The 22,917-nt window shown below is 42.9% G+C and overlaps 1 protein-coding gene across 1 annotated transcript in view; it reads right to left on the bottom strand.

The window, feature by feature from the left end:
- The window catches only part of LOC115102971 (voltage-dependent R-type calcium channel subunit alpha-1E-like), a 90,991-nt gene extending 68,280 nt beyond the window's left edge, over positions 1-22,711 (bottom strand). The window contains 5 exon segments of the mRNA XM_065005687.1: positions 7,753-7,892; positions 8,981-9,086; positions 10,916-11,114; positions 11,117-11,181; positions 22,261-22,711. Coding sequence (XP_064861759.1) covers positions 7,753-7,892; positions 8,981-9,086; positions 10,916-11,114; positions 11,117-11,181; positions 22,261-22,709 — 959 coding nt within the window. The 5' untranslated portion in view covers positions 22,710-22,711.
- Positions 22,712-22,917: the final 206 nt, after the last annotated feature.

Here is a 22,917-nt window from a genome sequence, read left to right as displayed (position 1 = left end):
GTATTTTTTAAACTTTGTCAGGATCGGTGGTCCCCTGCGGGACAGTTGAGCTAACATAGGCTAATACGATTAGCATGAGGTTGTAAGTAACAAGAAAACTTAAATTCTTGTTAATCTAACTGCACTGTTCAATTTATAGTAGCTATTACAATGAAAGAATACCATGCTATTGTTTGAGGAGAGTTTTGAACATGAAAAGCTATTAATAAACAAATTAGGCACATTTGGGCAGTCTTGATACAACATTTTGAACAGAAATGCAAGGGTTCATTGTATCAGTCTAAAACGTTGCACATACACTGCTGCCATCTAGTGGCTAAAATCTAAATTGCACCCGGACTGGAATGATGAAATTCTCTTGCATTTCAAAGATGATGGTACAAAAAAAAAAAGTTTGGTTTTTTCTTTGTATTATCTTTTACCAGATCTAATGTGTTATATTCTCCTACATTCATTTCACATTTCCACAAACTTCAAAGTGTTTCATTTCAAATGGAACCAAGAAAATGCATATCCTTGCTTCAGGGCCTGAGCTACAGGCAGTTAGATATGGGTATGTCATTTTAGATCGAAAATAGTAAAAAAGGGTCTGATCCTTAAGAGGTTTTTAAATCTAGCATTTGGTGCTGAAAAGGAGGTGAATATGTGTGTATACATGGCTTTCTTCCATTGATCCCTGATATTCTGAACAGTTCTCTCATATATTCTAGTCCAGTGGTCACCATCCGGTCAATCGCATTTCTGTAAAAAAATTAAAAATAAAACCTTGCGTTCCAATTTTTTTTATTAGCTTCGCACTTTTGGTGGTACTGTAGAGGCACTTGATTCAGCAGCCCTCGCACCGGGAAGGCAAAATCTTCCCATTTTGAACCATTTCATGTGTATGTAGGTAGAACTCTGCCTCCCCGGCAGGCCTAGACAGCAAATTAGATGCACCTATAGGCCGACCGCTGCCCAAATAGATAACTCAGATCACCTTGTCTGCACAGTTTCCTCGAGCCATACACTAAAAAGAAGCCTCGAACGCACAGAAAAGTTTATACTGTGAGATTTCTAAACTTTTAAAACCATGACTAGAAATGGACACAACGAATACAGCAGAGAGCTGCTGGTTTTATGGGTAAGTTATTCAATTTGTTATTCAGCACTGTCAACACTATGTTCAACATTTTTATAAGCCATAAAATGTGCGTTCTCCCTACGTCCATTCATGCTACCACCAGCATTGCAGCTGCAATGAATGAGTACTGCAAAGTGTCTCAATAAGCTTGTGTTGTTATTATTAGCAGCTTGTGTATTTTTTTATATTGAGGAATATTTCACTTTCTCTGGTAATAAGAGTAACAACATGAATTGGTGCATGAGGCAGAAATGATGCAGTGCAACTTGAGTTTTGCTGTCAGCTGGAGGACTGTCCCCTTTTCTCGGTGAAGGGAGGGAGAGCAGAGGGACAGTGAATGGCAGCCTCACAGCTGCTCCCTCCCTCCCCTCAGAATGACCATGAGATGCAGGCCATCAGTCCACTAAAAATAGTATGCTCACTCAGCTGTGCCTCACAAGTAATATAACAAATGATCTATTACTAGTGTGATCATATACTGTATCTAAAAAATTTCAATAGAATTTCAAAATTGTCTGAGAAGAACAACATTGGTAGGGCAATTCAAGCGTAGCCAATATGCAGTGATAATGTTTTGGGCCTATAGCCTACGGCACAAACTTATTGGTAACTGCTATAGAACTGTTAATTGGTTAATGTTGCATTGGCTTTCATTTTTTTAAATAATGTTTTTTTTTTTAATTGAGTGGTAGATCTCAGCATGCATTTGACTCAGAATGTAATTTGAATTAATGTTGCACCAATCTTAAAAGGTAGGGCTTTAGATAAATGTACTGAAATTCCAATGAATGAAAACTCCATGAGAAATTCTGTTGGCCAGGAAGTGGGAGGGTTATCAGCAGTTGTATTACCTTTATTCAACGCGCACAAGGGACCCACGCCCATTATGCAACTGCATAAGGTAAGTCCGAACATCAACTACTGAGAAGTGTGTAGGAAAGGCGTACATTTTCTAAGCCTGAATCGGGGCCCAAAATGAAAAATATATATTTTGAATCTAAGTAGAGCCTCTGTTTCAGATTCTTCCAGTGATGGACATCTATTCTTCCAACACTAAATGGTGAAAGAACAGATGTTGAGATTGACCTGTTGGTTGCCATGTTCTCGCAATGTTAGATACTAACGTTCTAAACACATTGCAAGAACAGTCCTGTGTCCAGTTTTCTTAGGGTTATGCGAATATTCCATCAAAGTCACATCAAACATACACAGGACATGGTTGCCATCTTCTCAGAATGTGTAACGGACGTCTTCGGGAGAAAGAGAGGAGGACCAAAGCGCAGCGTGGTAAGTGTTCATGATGATGTTTAATTAAACCTCAGAACAATAAATGACAACGTGAATTTACAAAACCGAAACAGTACTGTGTGGCCCAAACACTCACATGGAAACAAACACCCACAAACCAAAAGTGAAACCCAGGCTACCTAAGTATGATTCCCAATCAGAGACAACTAACGACACCTGGTCTCTGATTGAGAACCATACTAGGCCGAACACAAAAACCAATATAGAAAAACAAACATAGACTGCCCACCCCAACTCACGCCCTGATCATACTAAAACAAAGAATAAAATAACAGAACTATGGTCAGCACGTGACAGAATGTAAAAAGATATTCATGTTCTAGACAAATTTCATGGGGACGTTGCAAGAATGTTTCCAAAGAAACGTTCTCACAACAACAACAAAAATTCATTACACATTACGCCTTGTTACTGTTGCCAAGCCCATTAGGGCCCTGATTGGTGAACCACTGATTCAGTCAAAGCTCTTGTTGTCTGTTGGCACGGTCAGTGATACACACACATACAGTAGGGCTGTTATGGTAACCGTATTACCGCCTCACAGGCGGTCACGAGTCCTGATGGCAGTCATATTCCACGTGACTGTTTAGTTACAGTAATTAGGCTTCTCCAAGCTCTGATGCTGCTGGTGGTCATTAGTAGCCTACCAAACTTGCTAACTGCCTGGTACTCAGCACTCTATTGTCCCTCTAATCATTCTGACATCAATGCAAATGGTATCATAAAATCTAATCAAACACTTCATGAGAGCCCATGAGCTCATGTTTCTCAACATTTCTATAGGCTATGCAATTGCGTTATAAAACAGAGTGATGGCCTCTATTAAAAAGAGGAGAATTCCATCAGCTTTGTATAGGCTAGGCCTACTATATTTATTTCTCAACTTCCCTAATATTAAACACATTGCTTCTCTTTACAACAGGAGTATAGCCTACCTGGCTGGCATGAAAATGAACCACGGGGAAAAGCGTCCTCCACTTACTATTTAAGTGCATAGATGACATTTTTTCCCCTTGCTCTGAGGTGAATGAAAATGTTCCATTTTAAATCAAAACTAGTTTCACACATACATTATTTAGCATATGTAAAGACAAGATTAAATCAAGAATAGTCTGATGGGTGGCAACATTAGCCTCTCACTTGTGAATGATATATTCTCACTTGTGAGGCTATATTAAATACATTTATTAGATGTTTTAAAATGTAGATGTTCCAAAGGTCTGCATCAGTGGATGGTAACCTAGGCGTAGAAGCCAGGAGATGCTAAATGTGTTTATGTTGTTTAAAAGTCAATTACCGTGAGACCGGCAGTTATTTGCTTGACAATCACTGGCTGACTAAAATTAATGAACACTACAGCCCTACTCACACACACTGCTTTTAATATACAGTGTTTTTAACTTACATATTTTACACACACTATTGCATTGTGCATGTTCATTTATACAGTAATTATTATTCAGCATTTCTTCACCTGGGATTTCAACTCACAACCTCCTGGTTCATGGCATTTGTATTGTATTTATTATGGATGCCAAGGCAGCAGCTACTCTTCCTGGGGTCAGGCAAAATTAAGGCAGTTATACATTTAAGAAAATATTACAAAACATTTACAACAGATTTCACTACATATTAAGTGTGTCCCCTCAGGCCCCTACTCTACTACCACATGTCTACAACACAAAATCCATGTGTACGTGTTTGTATAGTGCGAATGTTATCATGTGCCTGTGCCTATGTTCGTGTTACTTCATAAGGTGTATTTGTATCTGTTTGTTTAAATCTAATTTTACTGCTTGCATGAGTTACTTGATGTGGAGTAGAGTTCCATGTAGTCATGGCTATATGTGGTACTGTGCGCCTCCCATTGTCTGTTCTGGATTTGGGGACTGTGAAGAGACCTCTTGTGGCATGTCTTGTGGGGTATGCATGGGTGTCCGAGCTGTGTGCCAGTAGTTTAGTCAGACAACTGGGTGCATTCAACATTCCAATACCTCTCATTAATAAAAGTAGTGATGAGGTCAATCTTGGGGCTAGGAGAGATTGACATGTATATTATTAACATTAGCTCTCTGTGTACATCCAAGGGCCAGCCGTGCTGCCCTGTTCTGAGCCAATTGCAATTGTCCTAAGTCCCTTTTGGTGGCACCAGACCACACGACAGAACAGTAGTCCAGGTGCGACAAAACTAGGCCCTGTAGGACCTGCCTTGTTGATAGTGCTGTTAAGAATGCATAGCAACACTTTATTATGGACAGACTTCTCCCAATCCTAGCTACTGTTTTAACAATTAGGTTAAACCATGATGGTTTACGATCTAGAGTTACTCTAAGCAGTTTAGTCTCCTCAACTTGCTCAATTACCACATTATTCATTACAAGATGTAGTTGAGGTTTAGGGTTTGTAAATGATCTTCCTGCTACTCCACCATGTCTATGTCAGTTATCAGTTAAATTGACTATTCTCTCATCATTGATTTTTAATTACTTGAACAATTTAAGGGCTTTCTGTATAGATGTCTAATGTTGGTTGGGGCATATTAACCTTAAACTACACAAACCCAATAAGCACATGCCCTAGAGATCTCTCTTGTTGGGACAGTGGTTAGGGTGTTCATCATTAGTGCTGACGGCCTGGGTTCCAGACCTGCTGGGGGAATCACTCTACCCTCACATTCTTAGCAATATTTGATCATGTCATTATTGCCGTTCTAGATTGTATTCATCAGACTTGTTTATATGGACATAATGTGTATACAGTTCTTCTCTTTCACACATTTGTGGAACTTTGGCTGCCTCTTTCACACATTTCTTGAATTTTGGCCAAAGTTCCAGAAATGTGTGAAATCCAAAAGATTTTTAAGCCTTGAGACAATTGAGACATGGATTGTGTATGTGTGCCATTCAGAGGGTGAATGAGCAAGCAAAAATATTTAAGTGCTTTTGAATGGGGTATAGTAGTAGGTGCCAGGCGCACTGGTTTCAGTGTGTCAAGAACTGCAACGCTGTTGGTTTTTTCATGCTCAACAGTTTCCCGTGTGTGTCAAGAATGGTCCACTAACCAAAGGTCATCCAGCCAACTTGACACAACTGTGGGAATCATTGGAGTCAACATGGACCAGCATCCCTGTGGAACGCTTTCGACACCTTGTAGAGTTCATATCCCAACAAATTGAGGCTGTTTTGAGGGTAAAAGAGGGTACAACTCAATATTAGGAGGTGTTCCTAATGTTTTGTACACTCAATGTATGTTAAAAACAATGTTTGTGTTAAAAACACTGTCTGTTTTCTAACCATTTTCTGTGTATGTTTGATGGAATATTCTCCTAACCCACAGAAAACTGGACACATTAACATTTTTGCCACGTTCTCATGAAACGTGTCTCGAACATTATTATCTTATGTTTTGAAAACATAGCAACGATGTTCTATGTATGTTGGTGGGATGTTGATGGAATATTCTCCTAACCCACAGAAAATTGGACGCATTAAACCTCTTAAGGATCCGCCCCTTTTTTTCAATTTTCGCCTAAAATGACATACCCAAATCTAACTGCCTGTAGCTCAGGATCTGAAGCAAGGATATGCATATTATTGATACCATTTGAATGGAAACACTTTGAAGTTTGTGGAAATGTGAATGTATAATCTTAATTATTCCAGCCCAGGTGCGATTTAGATTTAGATTTTGGCCACTAGATGGCAGCAGTGTATGTGCAACGTTTTAGACTGATCCGATGAACCATTGCATTTATGTTCAATATTTTGTATCAAGACTGCCCAATGTGCCTAATTCGTTTATTAATAACTTTCAAAGTTCATAACTGTAAACTCTCCTCAAACAATAGCATGGTATTAGTTCAATGTAATAGCTACTGTAAATTGGACAGTGCAGTTAGATTAACAAGAATGTAAGCTTTCTGACAATATCAGATATGTCTATGTCCTGGGAAATGTTCTTGTTACTTACAACCTCATGCCAATCGCATTAGCCTACGTTAGCTCAATCATCCCACGGGGGGACCCACCGATCCTGTAGAGGTTAATGTTATTGCAAGGCTCTCATTTAACTTTTCTAGAACAGTCATATCTTAAGTTCTGAGAACACGGTAACCACGTTCTTGATCAATTCTATTTGATATTAAGGGAACACTCTCTTGGAAACATTCCTTGCAAATCACGGGAACATTCCTATGACACCGTTAGTTAAGGACTTAATGAAACTCTTAAGGGAACGTTCTGTTAAGTTGTGGGAACGTGTGTTGTTAGCTGGGCTTTTATGTAAGTACATTCAGTAAGAGAAAGTGGAGAGAGAAAGAGATAGATGTGGGCGATGGGGTGAGCTTTGATGTCAATATGCCAACAGCTATATTCCCTGAATACTGTATGCTGTATGCTGCTTCTCCCTCCATACAACAGAACTGAAAGAATACGGATGCCAATAATATTGACTTAAACTATTATGAATAAGTAAACATAAAGCATAAATTAACCCATTCCTGGGGGAAACAAAAGAACGGTCTCTGTGTCTCTCTCGCTCTGTCTGCCTCTCTTTCTCTCTCTATCCCACCTCTCTCTACTTTTCTAGCATAAAATCTTCTTCAGGAATACATTTACAGGTCCTGGGGGCGAAACAGGTTTTCGACACGACCGCCAATCCACTTATCCACCCACCTATCTGCTGGCCGCACTGTGCAATGGGAGCACACACTTCCCCTAGTTATGCATAAACACACATGTTAGTCGTTGCACATTTTCATTTCGTAATGATGAACAGCTATCTATCTAACCAACACAAGTCATGACATGAGCAGGTATCCATAGCTACACTGTATCAAGGCAATTGAATAAGGTTTCTTCACCAATTTGTGACTTACGGTATGTTTGTCAGACTACGTCTCATATGTCCAAGGTTTGGAAATATGGATCCATCCTCATATACAGTGTGTCTAAGTACAAACACTGACTGAAGCCCAACGCACACAATGTATAGTCATTACTGTAATAGTCACGGCCTAACTGCCATAGACTAGATTCATATGGATCTGTTGGCAATACAGTCCACAACAACAAACCACTGTGGACACCCACACAGCCATAGCTTTGGAGGTCACGGAAAAGAGAGAAAAGCGGCCCATGCAGCCACCTACCCATTGAACTCACAAGTAAATTTAGGCCTTAAACCCAAAACCTTGGCACAAGATAAACAAGTCATATTCGTGCAGGAGCTTCTTTTCTTTAATCCTCCAGCAACAGGACATTTAAATCGTCCAAATTTCACACACATACGCAAAGCAATCCATATTTCACTAGTTGTAAACTCACCCGCTGACCACCACGATGAAGTCCATGATATTCCATCCATTCCTCAGGTAGGAGCCTTTATGGAACACAAAGCCCAGGGCCACCAGCTTGATGCCAAACTCAAAGCAGAAGATCCCGATGAAGTAAGGCTCAGTACACTCCTGTAGAGGAAGAGGCAACATGGATACGTTAGGATATCAGAGGGACGGGAGCCAAGATGGAACCCTATTTACCTTACAAGTGTAGGATCTTAATTTGAGCCGTCGGGAAAATAATCCTCCAGCAACAGGACATTTAAATCATTTTTTGGGGTTGATACATTTTTCGTTAGGGCAAATCATGTCTGAAATTTCAAAATGGAAATTAAAAACATTAGAAACCTTTTTATAAACACACTACCACTTTCATTTCCCCTGGAAAATTCTCAGCGACTAAATCTGTATATAGTGCCATATGGACCATGATCAAAAGTAGTGCACTATTATACACTGAGTTCACAAGACATTATGAACACCTGCTCTTTCCATGACATAGCTGACCAGGTGAAAGCTATGATCTCTTATTGATGTCACTTGTTAAATCCACTTCAACCAGTGTAGATGAAGGGGAGGTGACAGGTTAAAGAAGGCTTTTCAAGCCTTGAGACAATTGAGACATGGATGGTGTATGTGTCCCATTCAAAGGGTGAATGTTCAAAACTAAATATTCAAGTGCCTTTGAACTGGGTATGGTAGCAGGTGTCAGGTGCACCGGTTTGTGTCAATAACTGCACACCGCTGTGTCTTTCATGCTCAACAGTTTCCCCTGTGTATCAAGTATGGTCGATCACCCAAAGGACATCCAGCCAACTTGACACAACTATGGAAAGGATTGGGCCAGCATCCCTGTGGAACATTTTAGACACCTTGTAGAGCCCACTAATTGAGGCTGTTCTGAGGGCGAGGGGGGTTGCTGGCCACTTTAGACTGTACAAAACAGTAAAAGAAAGGTAGGTAAACTTACAGTTTTTTAACCAATAGGCCTACAAAATAAATAAAAAATGGTAGTAGTTCTCAGTCACATGAATTGCAATGTAATACAATGGCTCTCTTGTAAATAACATCTGTAGATAATTCTTAATGAAATGAACTGTGGTCCCATTTAACTCTGTAACCCATTTACTGTAAGTTAAAACACTACAGTGAATAGTGGGCCATTTGAGATGCAGACTAAAAGTCTAATAGAAACCAATCAGGGCCTGTGGTCTCACCAGTCTTTTGGCCATGGGAGTCTTGTCCTCCCCAGGAAGATGTTGCTCCAGGGCCAGAACGATGCAGTTGGCCGTGATGGTTGCCAGGATCACCCACTCAAACGGTGTAAGGGCCATAAGGTTAAGGAAAGGGCTTTTTTTTACACTATCATATACAGTACACAACAATCCATTTACAAACAGATGATAGTGATAGTGCTTATTATATTGGTGTTGTGGGGAGGGGGCTTATCATTACAATGGAATCTGTTACACTTCTATGGCTGTGGGTGTTGGTAGTTCCAGTAAAATGAAAACTGGACGGATGGACGATGGAATGGTTGATATAGAGAATGGCATCGAAACAAAGCAGTCAGAGATAATATGGTATCCATGGCAACATTACAGTAACGGTTATCTGAGTGTGCTCAAAAGTCACTTTGGCCCTGACAGCCTCTTCCCACAGGACAACTCTTTGAGGGACCTGTTGGATGTGAAATGTGATACCTACAGACTTGCTGCTGCATCGCTGTGTGTATATGCCCTTGTGTGTGTGTGTGTGTGTGTGTGTGTGTGTGTGTGTGTGTGTGTGTGTGTGTGTGTGTGTGTGTGTGTGTGTGTGAGACTGTGTTTGTCTTGGCTGTGGTAAGAGGTGCCACATGGAACACTCGCTCCGTCATAATTCATTTCTAGCCTTGAGTGAAAATGGTGTCACTAACTCACTGAGGTAGGATGTGGTGGGGAGCCTCTGGGAGCTACTGTGAATGAGTCCACATCATGTCAGCACGACTCAAACTATTTAAAAATAGCCAATCCAGAGAACAAAATAATACTCCTCAACAAAAGAATACTCTGCAGATTCATGACTCCCATTAGTCAGTCACTTGAATTAATACTCACCACCAACTACCAGACCTGGGCTCACAAAGTATTGTTTTCTTTCAAATATTCTAAGTGTTTGATTGAACCTACCTGGAAGTGCCATGTGTAGAACATGTGCACTTTGGCGATGATTCTATTAGGTCCATTGCCTCACAAAAGCTCAATCAAGTGCAGAAAATAAAATACTATCTGGTCCGGAACACTCACAGTCTCGCCCTTACACCTCCAACCCTTTGCATTCAACTTGCCTTGACCACTCAGGTCCCACACCCACACAACAACTAGGATGGCGGTTTGATCACAGCAAGCAGGAGAGTGACACAATGTATGAGAGTGATGATTCTCAAAAGAGCAGTGTATTGCATTATGGAATCAAAGCAATATCTGTATAGCTAGAATGTAAAGCACAAGAACGTGTTAGTAAAGACGTAGGATCTTAATTTGAGCCAGTTTCATACAGCAAAAGTATCTGCAATGACCGACAGGGACAGATGTTTGTGTCGCAAAACACAAAAGTGAAAAGAATAACGCATTTGTCCCGACTCTTACTCTTGTCATGGACCAAGGCAGCAGAGATATGCTTACTACCTAGGCCTGTTAACTTCAATGAGCACAACCAGCTCACATTCACACAGAATTTTATTGCACAATAGGTACAACTATGGGTTTGAGGGAGATGGATAAAGGTACAGATGGTAGACCAGCTATTTAAAGTAGTCATGAAAAATGGAAAATTATAGATTGACAGACAGACAGTAACATTGGACTTATAGACAAATGTGCCGTGCCTCATCAAATAAAATATTGCAGGTAACAGTCCAATCAAATCTAAAGAACTATAGTGATGACTGAGGACAGCCATTACATAACATAACCTGCAACTAAATTCACTAAATTCCAATAGTGAAACATCTGTAGAATAGCGCACTTGATAAGAATGGCGCTTTCCATGGTGCTGAACTGCACTAAAGTCAATGTAGCGCCAACTTTTAGACAACGGAAAACTACTCTAAAGTGCTGTGCTATTCACGAGGTAAGATTTATAGTGAGTCTTTAAAGTATAAGGAAGGATATGGCCATTCTATGATCCTCTTGGCAGTTTTCCGAATGAAATTGTCCTCGGCGAATATAAAGAGTGACCTGTTGACGGTGAGGCAGTTCTGCCGGTGGGGTATAGGGTTGTAAAGAGCCATGGTGCGCGCCCTCGCTGCTTTGGTTTGTTTCAGCGTCCCTGACCCTGTCCCTGACCCTGTACCTGAAGCCGTGTCCCCCCGTGCTCCGGGTCCCCGGAGTCTCGAGAATCCATCGCCATCTGAACCTCTTCTCCAAACCGAGCCATTCTATGGAAGAAAAAACGATGATAAGCCTTGTAGAAATGTTGTTTTCTTGTATATCAAAACATGAAAAATCGAATGGATTGAAATAGTAAAAGATCCACTTTCAATCCATTGACAGCCTGAGACGACCTTTTGGAGCACCAAAAGTATCCCTGAAAAAGTTACATGTAATGTCATTCCATGCTGAAGTAAACTACAAAAGGTCAAATTCGTGAGGCGTCTTAATACAAATTCCACAATGTATAACGATTCGGTTACACGGATTGTAAAATAACTCAATCTATAGCATATCAATCATCCCATCTGTCCAGGCGAGTGAAAAGTGATAGTTAGCCACGCTCCAGGCAAGTTTCAACATAAGCAAATCATTGGATCCACCGACTTTCTAAAAACTATTAACGTGAGTTACGTACACTATAGAATGCATGTTTAGCCTAAACCCAGTTGATCTTCGTTAGATAATGGAATACTCGTCTCCAACAACTTTAAGCATCTCCTCTCGTCCAGCCAAATTCGATATTGGTAACTTTCCGGAACGATTGGTGTACTAACACATTTTTGCATTCCTTTATCCGCTTATCAATCAGAAATGTAATTGTTTCTGGAGATAGAAACATTGGATGCGATAATACTGTTTTGATAGGCGCACGCTTATCTTTCAAAATGATCACCTGCCACTAAATGCTCTGCGAGCGCAAGCTCCCGCACGCTTGCGCAACGCAACCCCATCCCACGTCTTTCAGTATGGCAATTGTCAACATCCATCCCAATGAGAATTATCATAAGATAGAAAAATCATATTTCCGTTTCCATGGCAATACATCTTTCAGCGTTCAATGATATACGCTGACATGTTCTCAAAATTGTCACTTTCAAAAAATATGCATTACATAAATCCATTATCCAGACCATTTGCAGGTCCTTGTAAGTTCTAAATGTATAGCAAGAAGCATAATTCATAAATGGGTGGGTAGAAGGGTGGGCTGAAATCGCCTTTGAAATTGAAGGAACACATTAGGAATCCTATCTATGAGCATTATGTTATGGTAAAATACAGGTAGACACACATACTCTAGGCCTCTTTCTCTGAAATGCATTTCAAAACGTTTTCTGCATAACATGAGGTGTGTCATTGGTACCACTAGGTGACAGTCATTGCATCAGAGAACACACCATCAACATGAACTGTAAGGGTTTCTATAGAACCACTAACACGACACTAGCCTCCCACTGGGCACCAACTGGTTAAATCAACGTTGTTAATGTATTGTGATGTGGAATCTACATGGACAATACATTGGATTTGAAAAAGTAGTCAACTGTTGTTTCGAGTGTAACATTTCCTCCATAGGATTATGTCATCATGGAAACCAATTTTCAACATAGACAAACCTTAAAACGACGTAATATCTTCTAAGTAATATCCACAATAAGAAGAAAAAAACTATAGGCCTGGAAGGACCTTCTACTTAACAGAGCAAATTAGAGGTAACCATCAATCCTACTGTATATCATCAATTAAGCTTTTTAAGCCTATATAGGAAAGTGGATCTTTTACTATTTCAATCCATTCGATTTTTCATGCTTTCATGCTGGGATTCGAAATAGTCAGTGATCTGTTTGTTAATTACCTTGGCTTTCGAAGACCTTAGAAAGGCAGGGTAGGATGGATATAGGTCTAGAGTGTCACCCCCTTTGAAGAGGGGATCTCAGACGATACGATAGAGAGGTTGAACAGGCTAGTAATAGGGGTTGCAACAATTGTGGTGGATCATTTTAGAAACAAAGGGTGCAGATTGTCTTAGCCCAGTTGACTTGTAGGGTTCCAGATTTTTCAGCTATTTCAGAACATCAGCTATCTGGATTTGGGTGAAGGAGAATTGGGGGAGGCTAGGGCAAGTTGCTGTGGGGGGTGCTGCTGACTGACAGCTGCTGACATGGGTAGGGGTAGACAGGTTGAAAGCATGGCCAGCCATAGAAAAATGCTTGTTGAAATTCTCATTTTGAGTCCCAGGGTTTAGCTAAAAAAACAACATACATATATATATATTATATATATATATACATATATATATACATATATATACATGTACACACCCCGGAGGGGCCCCAGTATTGAGGATCAGTGTGGCAGACAAGTTGTTGCCTACCCATACCACCTGGGGGCTGCCCGTCATGAAGTCCAGGATCCAGTTGCAGAGAGGTGTTTAGTCCCAGGGTCCTTAGCTTAGTGATGAGTTCATCTCATTTAAATGTTGATATTTGTTTGCATTGACAGCCAAACACAATTCAGTAACACTTTTGCAATATGGTAAATAGCCTATTAACTTATGATATGATGGATTCAAATCTGCATCTCAACCAAAAAATACAAGTTAAAGAAATCAAATAATAGGATTAAGCCAGTGGCTCAGATCTAACTATCCAAGCAGTAGATAGTTGATATATGGTTGCGTTGTCAACCAAGCATAATTCAATATATTTAGGTAGGAGTTTGTCTTGGGGTCATTGTCTTGCTGGAAGATCCACTGCCGGGGCGGCAGGGTAGACTAGTGGTTAGAGCGTTGGACTAGCAACCGGAAGGTTGCAAGCTCAAACCCCCAAGCTGACAAGGTACAAATCTGTCACTCTGCCCCTGAACAGGCAGTTAGCCCACTGGTCCTAGGCCATGATTGAAAATAAGAATTTGTTCTTAACTGACTTGCCTACTTCCGGGTTGGAGCGAGCAGTCGCATACGCACTTCGGTCTGCAGGTAGTATAACTTTTCATTACATTTCATTATAGTACAACGGTTTGATTTGTCTAATCTTAGCAATTTCTTCTTAGCTAGCTACATAGCCATCTTTGTATCAAAGATAATTGCGTAATTATCGTATTTCGTCGTCCTAACGTAGCTTACACTGCTATCTGCCCAGCAGCTAGCCAGCTAGCTAACGTCCACCGTCTACCGTATAGCAGCACTGTAGTAACTATTACACTCAACTGAACGACTTGATTAGTGTAGTGTTAGCTAGCTACATAGTTGTCTTTGCTGTCTTCGTATCCAAGATAATTGTGTAGTTTAGAGTGTGTAGTTTTAGAGTGATTATCTTAATTTACCGAGGTTAGCTTGCCAGCTATTTGTCGTCCTTAACGTAGGAGACACTGCTAGCTAGCCAACAGCTAGCCAACGTCTACCGAATAGAACTTAACAACCCGGTCGCATTCCGCCTCGCTCCACAGGTAGTATCACATTTTCATTTCATTTCATTACAGTACATCGGTTTGATTTGTTTGATCGTAGCTAGCTACATAGCTAGCTACATAGCCGTCTCTGTATCAAAGATAATTGTGTAGTCTAGAGCGATTTTCTAGGTTACCTAGCCAGCTATTGTCGTTCTTTTAACGCAACGTAACGTAATCAACACTGCTAGCTAGCCAGCTAGCCACCGAATCAACAACGCAGCCACTGCCAGCTAGCCTACAAAGTCAACAACGCAGCCACTGCCAGCTAGCCTACTTCAGCAGTACTGTATCATTTTTAATCATTTTAGTCAATAAGATTCTTGCTACGTAAGCTCAACTTTCTGAACATTCGAGACGTGTAGTCCACTTGTCATTCCAATCTCCTTTGCATTAGTGTAGCCTCTTGTGTAGCCTGTCAACTATGTGTCTGTCTATCCCTGTTCTCTCCTCTCTGCACAGACCATACAAACGCTCCACACCGCGTGGCCGCGGCCACCCTAATCTGGTGGTCCCAGCGCGCACGACCCACGTGGAGTTCCAGGTCTCCGGTAGCCTCTGGAACTGCCGATCTGCGGCCAACAAGGCAGAGTTCATCTCAGCCTATGCCTCCCTCCAGTCCCTCGACTTCTTGGCACTGACGGAAACATGGATCACCACAGATAACACTGCTACTCCTACTGCTCTCTCTTCGTCCGCCCACGTGTTCTCGCACACCCCGAGAGCTTCTGGTCAGCGGGGTGGTGGCACTGGGATCCTCATCTCTCCCAAGTGGTCATTCTCTCTTTCTCCCCTTACCCATCTGTCTATCGCCTCCTTTGAATTCCATGCTGTCACAGTTACCAGCCCTTTCAAGCTTAACATCCTTATCATTTATCGCCCTCCAGGTTCCCTCGGAGAGTTCATCAATGAGCTTGATGCCTTGATAAGCTCCTTTCCTGAGGACGGCTCACCTCTCACAGTTCTGGGCGACTTTAACCTCCCCACGTCTACCTTTGACTCATTCCTCTCTGCCTCCTTCTTTCCCTCCTCTCCTCTTTTGACCTCTCCCTCTCACCTTCCCCCTACTCACAAGGCAGGCAATACGCTCGACCTCATCTTTACTAGATGCTGTTCTTCCACTAACCTCATTGCAACTCCCCTCCAAGTCTCCGACCACTACCTTGTATCCTTTTCCCTCTCGCTCTCATCCAACACTTCCCACACTGCCCCTACTCGGATGGTATCGCGCCGTCCCAACCTTCGCTCTCTCTCCCCCGCTACTCTCTCCTCTTCCATCCTATCATCTCTTCCCTCTGCTCAAACCTTCTCCAACCTATCTCCTGATTCTGCCTCCTCAACCCTCCTCTCCTCCCTTTCTGCATCCTTTGACTCTCTATGTCCCCTATCCTCCAGGCCGGCTCGGTCCTCCCCTCCCGCTCCGTGGCTCGACGACTCATTGCGAGCTCACAGAACAAGGCTCCGGGCAGCCGAGCGGAAATGGAGGAAAACTCACCTCCCTGCGGACCTAGCATCCTTTCACTCCCTCCTCTCTACATTTTCCTCTTCTGTCGCTGCTGCTAAAGCCACTTTCTACCACTCTAAATTCCAAGTATCTGCCTCTAACCCTAGGAAGCTCTTTGCCACCTTCTCCTCCCTCCTGAATCCTCCTCCCCCTCCCCCCCCTCCTCCCTCTCTGCAGATGACTTCGTCAACCATTTTGAAAAGAAGGTCGACGACATCCGATCCTCGTTTGCTAAGTCAAACGACACCGCTGGTTCTGCTCACACTGCCCTACCCTGTGCTCTGACCTCTTTCTCCCTCTCTCTCCAGACGAAATCTCGCGTCTTGTGACGGCCGGCCGCCCAACAACCTGCCCGCTTGACCCTATCCCCTCCTCTCTTCTCCAGACCATTTCCAAGACCTTCTCCCTTACCTCACCTCGCTCATCAACTCATCCCTGACCGCTGGCTACGTCCCTTCCGTCTTCAAGAGAGCGAGAGTTGCACCCCTTCTGAAAAAACCTACACTCGATCCCTCCGATGTCAACAACTACAGACCAGTATCCCTTCTTTCTTTTCTCTCCAAAACTCTTGAACGTGCCGTCCTTGGCCAGCTCTCCCGCTATCTCTCTCAGAATGACCTTCTTGATCCAAATCAGTCAGGTTTCAAGACTAGTCATTCAACTGAGACTGCTCTTCTCTGTATCACGGAGGCGCTCCGCACTGCTAAAGCTAACTCTCTCTCATCTGCTCTCATCCTTCTAGACCTATCGGCTGCCTTCGATACTGTGAACCATCAGATCCTCCTCTCCACCCTCTCCGAGTTGGTTATCTCCGGCGCGGCCCACGCTTGGATTGCGTCCTACCTGACAGGTCGCTCCTACCAGGTGGCGTGGCGAGAATCCGTCTCCTCACCACGCGCTCTCACCACTGGCGTCCCCCAGGGCTCTGTTCTAGGCCCTCTCCTATTCTCGCTATACACCAAGTTACTTGGCTCTGTCATAACCTCACATGGTCTCTCCTATCATTGCTATGCAGACGACACACAATTAATCTTCTCCTTTCCCCCTTCTGATGACCAGGTGGCGAATCGCATCTCTGCATGTCTGGCAGACATATCAGTGTGGATGACGGATCACCACCTCAAGCTGAACCTCGGCAAGACGGAGCTGCTCTTCCTCCCGGGAAGGACTGCCCGTTCCATGATCTCGCCATCACGGTTGACAACTCCACTGTGTCCTCCTCCCAGAGCGCTAAGAACCTTGGCGTGATCCTGGACAACACCCTGTCGTTCTCAACTAACATCAAGGCGGTGGCCCGTTCCTGTAGGTTCATGCTCTACAACATCCGCAGAGTACGACCCTGCCTCACACAGGAAGCGGCGCAGGTCCTAATCCAGGCACTTGTCATCTCCCGTCTGGATTACTGCAACTCGCTGTTGGCTGGGCTCCCTGCCTGTGCCATTAAACCCCTACAACTCATCCAGAACGCCGCAGCCCGTCTGGTGTTCAACCTTCCCAAGTTCTCTCACGTCACCCCGCTCCTCCGCTCTCTCCACTGGCTTCCAGTTGAAGCTCGCATCCGCTACAAGACCATGGTGCTTGCCTACGGAGCTGTGAGGGGAACGGCACCTCAGTACCTCCAGGCTCTGATCAGGCCCTACACCCAAACAAGGGCACTGCGTTCATCCACCTCTGGCCTGCTCGCCTCCCTACCACTGAGGAAGTACAGTTCCCGCTCAGCCCAGTCAAAACTGTTCGCTGCTCTGGCCCCCAATGGTGGAACAAACTCCCCTCACGACGCCAGGACAGCGGAGTCAATCACCACCTTCCGGAGACACCTGAAACCCCACCTCTTTAAGGAATACCTAGGATAGGATAAAGTAATCCTTCTCACCCCCCTTAAAAGATTTAGATGCACTATTGTAAAGTGGCTGCTCCACTGGATGTCATAAGGTGAATGCACCAATTTGTAAGTCGCTCTGGATAAGAGCGTCTGCTAAATGACTTAAATGTAAATGTAAATGTAAATAAAGGTAAATAAATAAAACACTTGTGGTCTGGTTTCAGCCTCCTAGCAGAGGCAACCATGTTTTTGGTTATAATGTCCTGGTACTTGGTAGAGTTCATGATGATGTACACCTTGACAATGGCCCTAGGACCAGTGAAAGCAAAACAGCCCCATAACATCAAAGATCCACCACCATATTTTTCAGTAGGTATGGGGTTCTTTTCTGTCAAACCCACCACTGGTGTGCGTGGCCAAGGAGCTTTATTTTCATCTCATCTGACCATAGCACCAGCTCCTAAACCAAATTCCAATGCATTTGCATTTGTTGGTTGCTCTCAATAAAGTTATTTTTACGGCAACCCTTCCACATAGCCTATTGCCATGCAGGTGGTGTGCATTTGTAGATTTGGAGTCCTAAAGATGCGACCAAGTTCTGTAATTCTCCAACTGTGGCCCTTGGACTTTTCTTTGGCTTTTATTTGTGCGTCTACCTTTGTGTGATAATTTAATCCATTTTAGAGTAAGGCTGTAAGGTAACAACATTTGAAAAAGGTCTGAACACTTTCAGAATGCACTGTATGTACAAAAAGTGCTGTAATTTCTAAATGGTTCACCTGATATGGATTAAAATACCCTACAATTGACTACATCAAGCATGTGACTCTACAAATTTGTTGGATGGCATTTTCTGTTTGTTTTGCTTGTGTTACAGATTATTTTGTGCCCAATAGAAATTAATGGTAAATAATGTATTGTGTCATTTTGGAGTCACTTTTATTGTAAATAAGAATATATGTTTCTAAACACTTCTACATCAATGTGGATGATACCATGATTACAGATAATCCTGAATGGATCGTGAATAATGATGAGTGTGAAAGTTACAATCGCACTAATATCATAACCCCACCCTAAAACGCTAACCTTCACTGGTATTGTAATGGTGAGAGGATAGCATGTCTTGGGGGTAATTTCGAAACGGTTCCCCCGCTATGGGTGGGAATACTATCAAATTAAAGCTGACAGTCTGCACTTTAACCTCATATTCATTGTATCATTTATAATCGAAAGTGCTGGAGTACAGAGCCAAAAACAACCAAAAATGTGTTGCTGTATGAAATAATCCGTTATCAAGAGCGCCAACACTTTTGGAGGTGACTGTATTCGCTTTAGGCTACACACCGAGAGCATTGAGATATTTGTATTCGCTTTAGGCTACACACCGAGAGCATTGAGATATTTGTATTCGCTTTAGGCTACACACCGAGAGCATTGAGATATTTGTATTCGCTTTAGGCTACACACCGAGAGCATTGAGATATTTGTATTCGCTTTAGGCTACACACCGAGAGCATTGAGATATTTGTATTCGTGAAGACGAACTTGTAGGCTACTGTTAAAAACATTTAACCAATCCAGGTCATTGTGCTAATATCGGAATATCATGTCTGAAATAAAAATAGATCATGAAATAGATCTTGAAGGGCCGCCCCCCTTTATGAGGGAGAGAGAGGAGAAAGCAGGGGCTTTAACACTAGTTCAGAGTGTGATGGAGACCTCATTTGGCAACCAGGCTCTCTCATTCCATCTGCGGCTGTCCTTCCCTTCCCAATGGGGGCTGAGGGAGATGTGGAGATGGGTCTTACAAATGACTACCACGTCGCCCAAACACTCCCTCCCCCCATCCCTATGGGTATACTGTATGCGATGTATACTGTATGTGCAGATAAGGAGAGAGAGATAAAGAGAGAAAGAAAGAGAGGGGGAGCGAAAAAGAAGGAGGGAGAAAAAATAATTTAAAAAAACATTTAAATCCAGCTATCTGTTTTACATAAACCTAAATTACATAAAGCACAAAAAAAGACCCTCAGAGGTAGGCCTAAAATATTTGTAAATTTCTGTAAACATTCCTTTTTCTCTATCTTAACAGTTGTTTCCATAGCGACACAGCTCTCTTGAATTTCTGCTCTGTTCTTTTCATTTTGCCAACAAAAGCCACATTGCACAATAGAGCAACCTCTTCCTACATAAATCGTTTTTCCCCCCAGGGCAACTCCGCTTCAAGCACATCATGTCAAGGTTTCAGTCCCTCTAGATAAACGGAGAGGCCAATACCACCTTCAAACAATATTTCTATCCGGTAAAATAAGTGAACTGAACGTGTACCGCTCAGCTTACTATGATGGATGTAACAACCGATCATGATCCAATGTCTAATCATCAAAGTTGCACAGAGAAACACGTTTGAGTTTGTTTCCAGATTCAATCCACGTCATGCATAATAATCATGCCTTCAGATGTCACTTCATAATTCATGGCATCAGAAGGTTTAGCATGGTTGTTCCTATGACAGCACCAGGAACAATCGAGTAACCTTCTGCCTGTTCTGGTGGGGGTAACCGGATGTAGTAGGTGGAGGCCACATCTGCACTACACCTCCACTAAGATGACCTCAGTAAGGGGGTCATGGCAGAAATGGTGTGCTGTTATTATTTGTTTCAGTAGGAAGTTTTGTATTGGATATACAAAGAGGAGAAGAGCAGTTCCGGTGCCATCTCTTGTTTCTCCAGACATTGCAGGAAAACAAATGATGTATTTATCTCTTCACAACATTTAGGAGGAGGAAATTATAATAAGCACAGCCCTTTTTAAAGATATTCCCAGATGCACCACGTTAAAACGTTAATGGGTGTACTTATCGCCAGAACTCGGAAGAGCATTTATGTAACTGTCGACGGAGACTTTCACCAAAAAACAGTGACTGGAATGGCTTTATCCTTTTTATTTTTCTCCGTTACCTAGCAACAGACACGCTATATTCCTCAGTTATGTTGGTTTGGACATACCAATAACTGAAGCTTATATAAATAGACATAGTCTTCGTAACAAACTGTACACCACACCCCAAATCAAAGTTGGTAAAACAAAATGTTGTTTATGTCTCCTACGGCAATCACTATCCTGTACAATATTGCTCAAAGATGACAACTGTCAGTCAAAAGTGGTTGGTCCATCCCATCCTGTGACACTTGTCAAAAAGGTTTCCATCTTCAGACACACACTCATATGTCAATTAAAAGTTATTTGTTACCTTTCGTAAGATCCTTAGAAGTACTTGAATTAAGTATTGAAACCAGTCATCCACTACTTGTGTAGCCTCACCATCTCTACTGCTCTAGTTTAGCAAATACCCAAACTATTTTGTGTACCGCTAGGAAGAACAAGACGTTCTCTTTCAATTGTCATCTCCACTATCTATCTGATTTTCCACTGTCTGCTTTGTTTTATTCTGTGGCATCCTCTAATGGTCAGGTATGCACACTACACTCAGATAAACCATGATGCCTGGCCTTTCTGCTGGACATGCTATTAGGCCTCCAAAAACACTTGAGGTGGGATTCGGGGAACGTGTGGGAATAAATGTGTGAGTTCCCAAATTGAATCTCATTTTGACATGCTGAAACTGTTGATAAGGGTGAATTCCCAGGGATTCCCAAACCTGATAGACACCATAGTGCAAGACTGAGAGAGTAACCGTTGCATTCAATGTTGCACATTGGAACACTGGGTTGCAACCCAAAATAAACAGCTCTCCCAATTATGTTTGGCTGTATATGATGAATGAGTGAGGGGGCGGGGGGGGGGGGGGGGGTGAAGCAAGAGAGTGTGTGCTTGTGTAATAGGGATACAAAAGAGTAATTACGTACGTGTGTATGACAGAGTGAGAGAGAGCACGGAGAAGACAGAATGAGAGTGAATTCATCAGAGAGAAATAGAGAGAGAGAGGACGCATGAGAGAAAGAAAGCATGAGAGAGACAGAGACAAAGAGAGAGTTACACAAGGACCCAGTATATACCAGTATGTGCTGTATGTACGGTATGATGAAGAGCGTGTGTTGGGGCCGGTGGGGGGCGAGCGGGGGATAGAGAAATGAGGGGTCGACAGTGATAGAGTGGCAGAGTCAAGTGAGTTCCTAAGGAGTTCCTTCCTGATGCTAAGGAGTTAATCAGAGCTCCAGGCTTCAGAGCTCAATGTTCCACAAGCAAGCTACGCATACTGTAGCTTGGGTTCAACATAATTTTGCTCTGCCCCATGGCAAAAATATAATAATAAATAGTAAGAATAATTATAATAATATATTTTGGGGGGGTTGGGGAGGCATGCTCGAACCTTGCGTGGGCCCTGCAAAACTGCGCTACGCCACTGACCTCAATGTTGGCTGATTATACTGTGCATTCCTATAAATGACTGTATACATTTTATTCCTGTATACATTCTGTACATTTCTTTCCCCGTGCTTCTTTTCATCTTGACACATGCCAGAGATGTGAAGAGAGAACCCCTCCCCCTCTATCTTGTGTACTTACTCCCACTCTTTCCTGCGGGCTTGTGGTGTGCTCTGCATCTTGTGCGACTCGTGGGCTCTGATCACATCCTTCTGATCCACGATGCCCCCGCGTCTCCTCTGCATACTACAGGGGCTCACAGACCCCGAGCCTGTGTCCAACCTGGCCTTTTCCACCCTGTAAGGGACGTCGAAGCTGGCTGCCCGCGGGGGTAGAGCGAGGGTCTCCAGGCCAGTGCGGGGAACCTGCAGGGAGCAGGAACGGGACCCCTGGGCTAGGCCCCCCTGACGGGTGGTGCCCGGGCTGGGCATCGGGGTCCGACGCCATGCCTCGGGCTCAGGGAGAGAGAGGGAGGAGCGGGTGCCGTGCATCCCCCTACTGGTGGTGCAGACTTTGGGACCGGAAGCCAAACCCACTGGGGCACAGTGGTCTGGCATCAGAGAGAGAGATTTATCTGAGCTGGTGAGCATCTCTGGATAGAAGAGCTGCTGGGATCAACATAATGTTAGGGAGAGGGAGAGAAAAAGAGAATATATGAACAATATTCTGGTAATAGTTTTCTGTACAGAGTCTTAGAATATTTTTTTTCTGTAACTCAATCTGATAACCAGAAGCTAATAACAAGCTAAAAAAATCTCTGTTCGGTCTTATCTTATGCAGACCAGACAGATTTGTTTT

This window comes from Oncorhynchus nerka, linkage group LG20 (genome assembly GCF_034236695.1).
Source record: "Oncorhynchus nerka isolate Pitt River linkage group LG20, Oner_Uvic_2.0, whole genome shotgun sequence".
Classification (NCBI taxonomy): domain Eukaryota; kingdom Metazoa; phylum Chordata; class Actinopteri; order Salmoniformes; family Salmonidae; genus Oncorhynchus; species Oncorhynchus nerka.
Note: the sequence above shows the minus strand (reverse complement) of the source record. Positions and strands in the feature narration are given on the sequence as shown.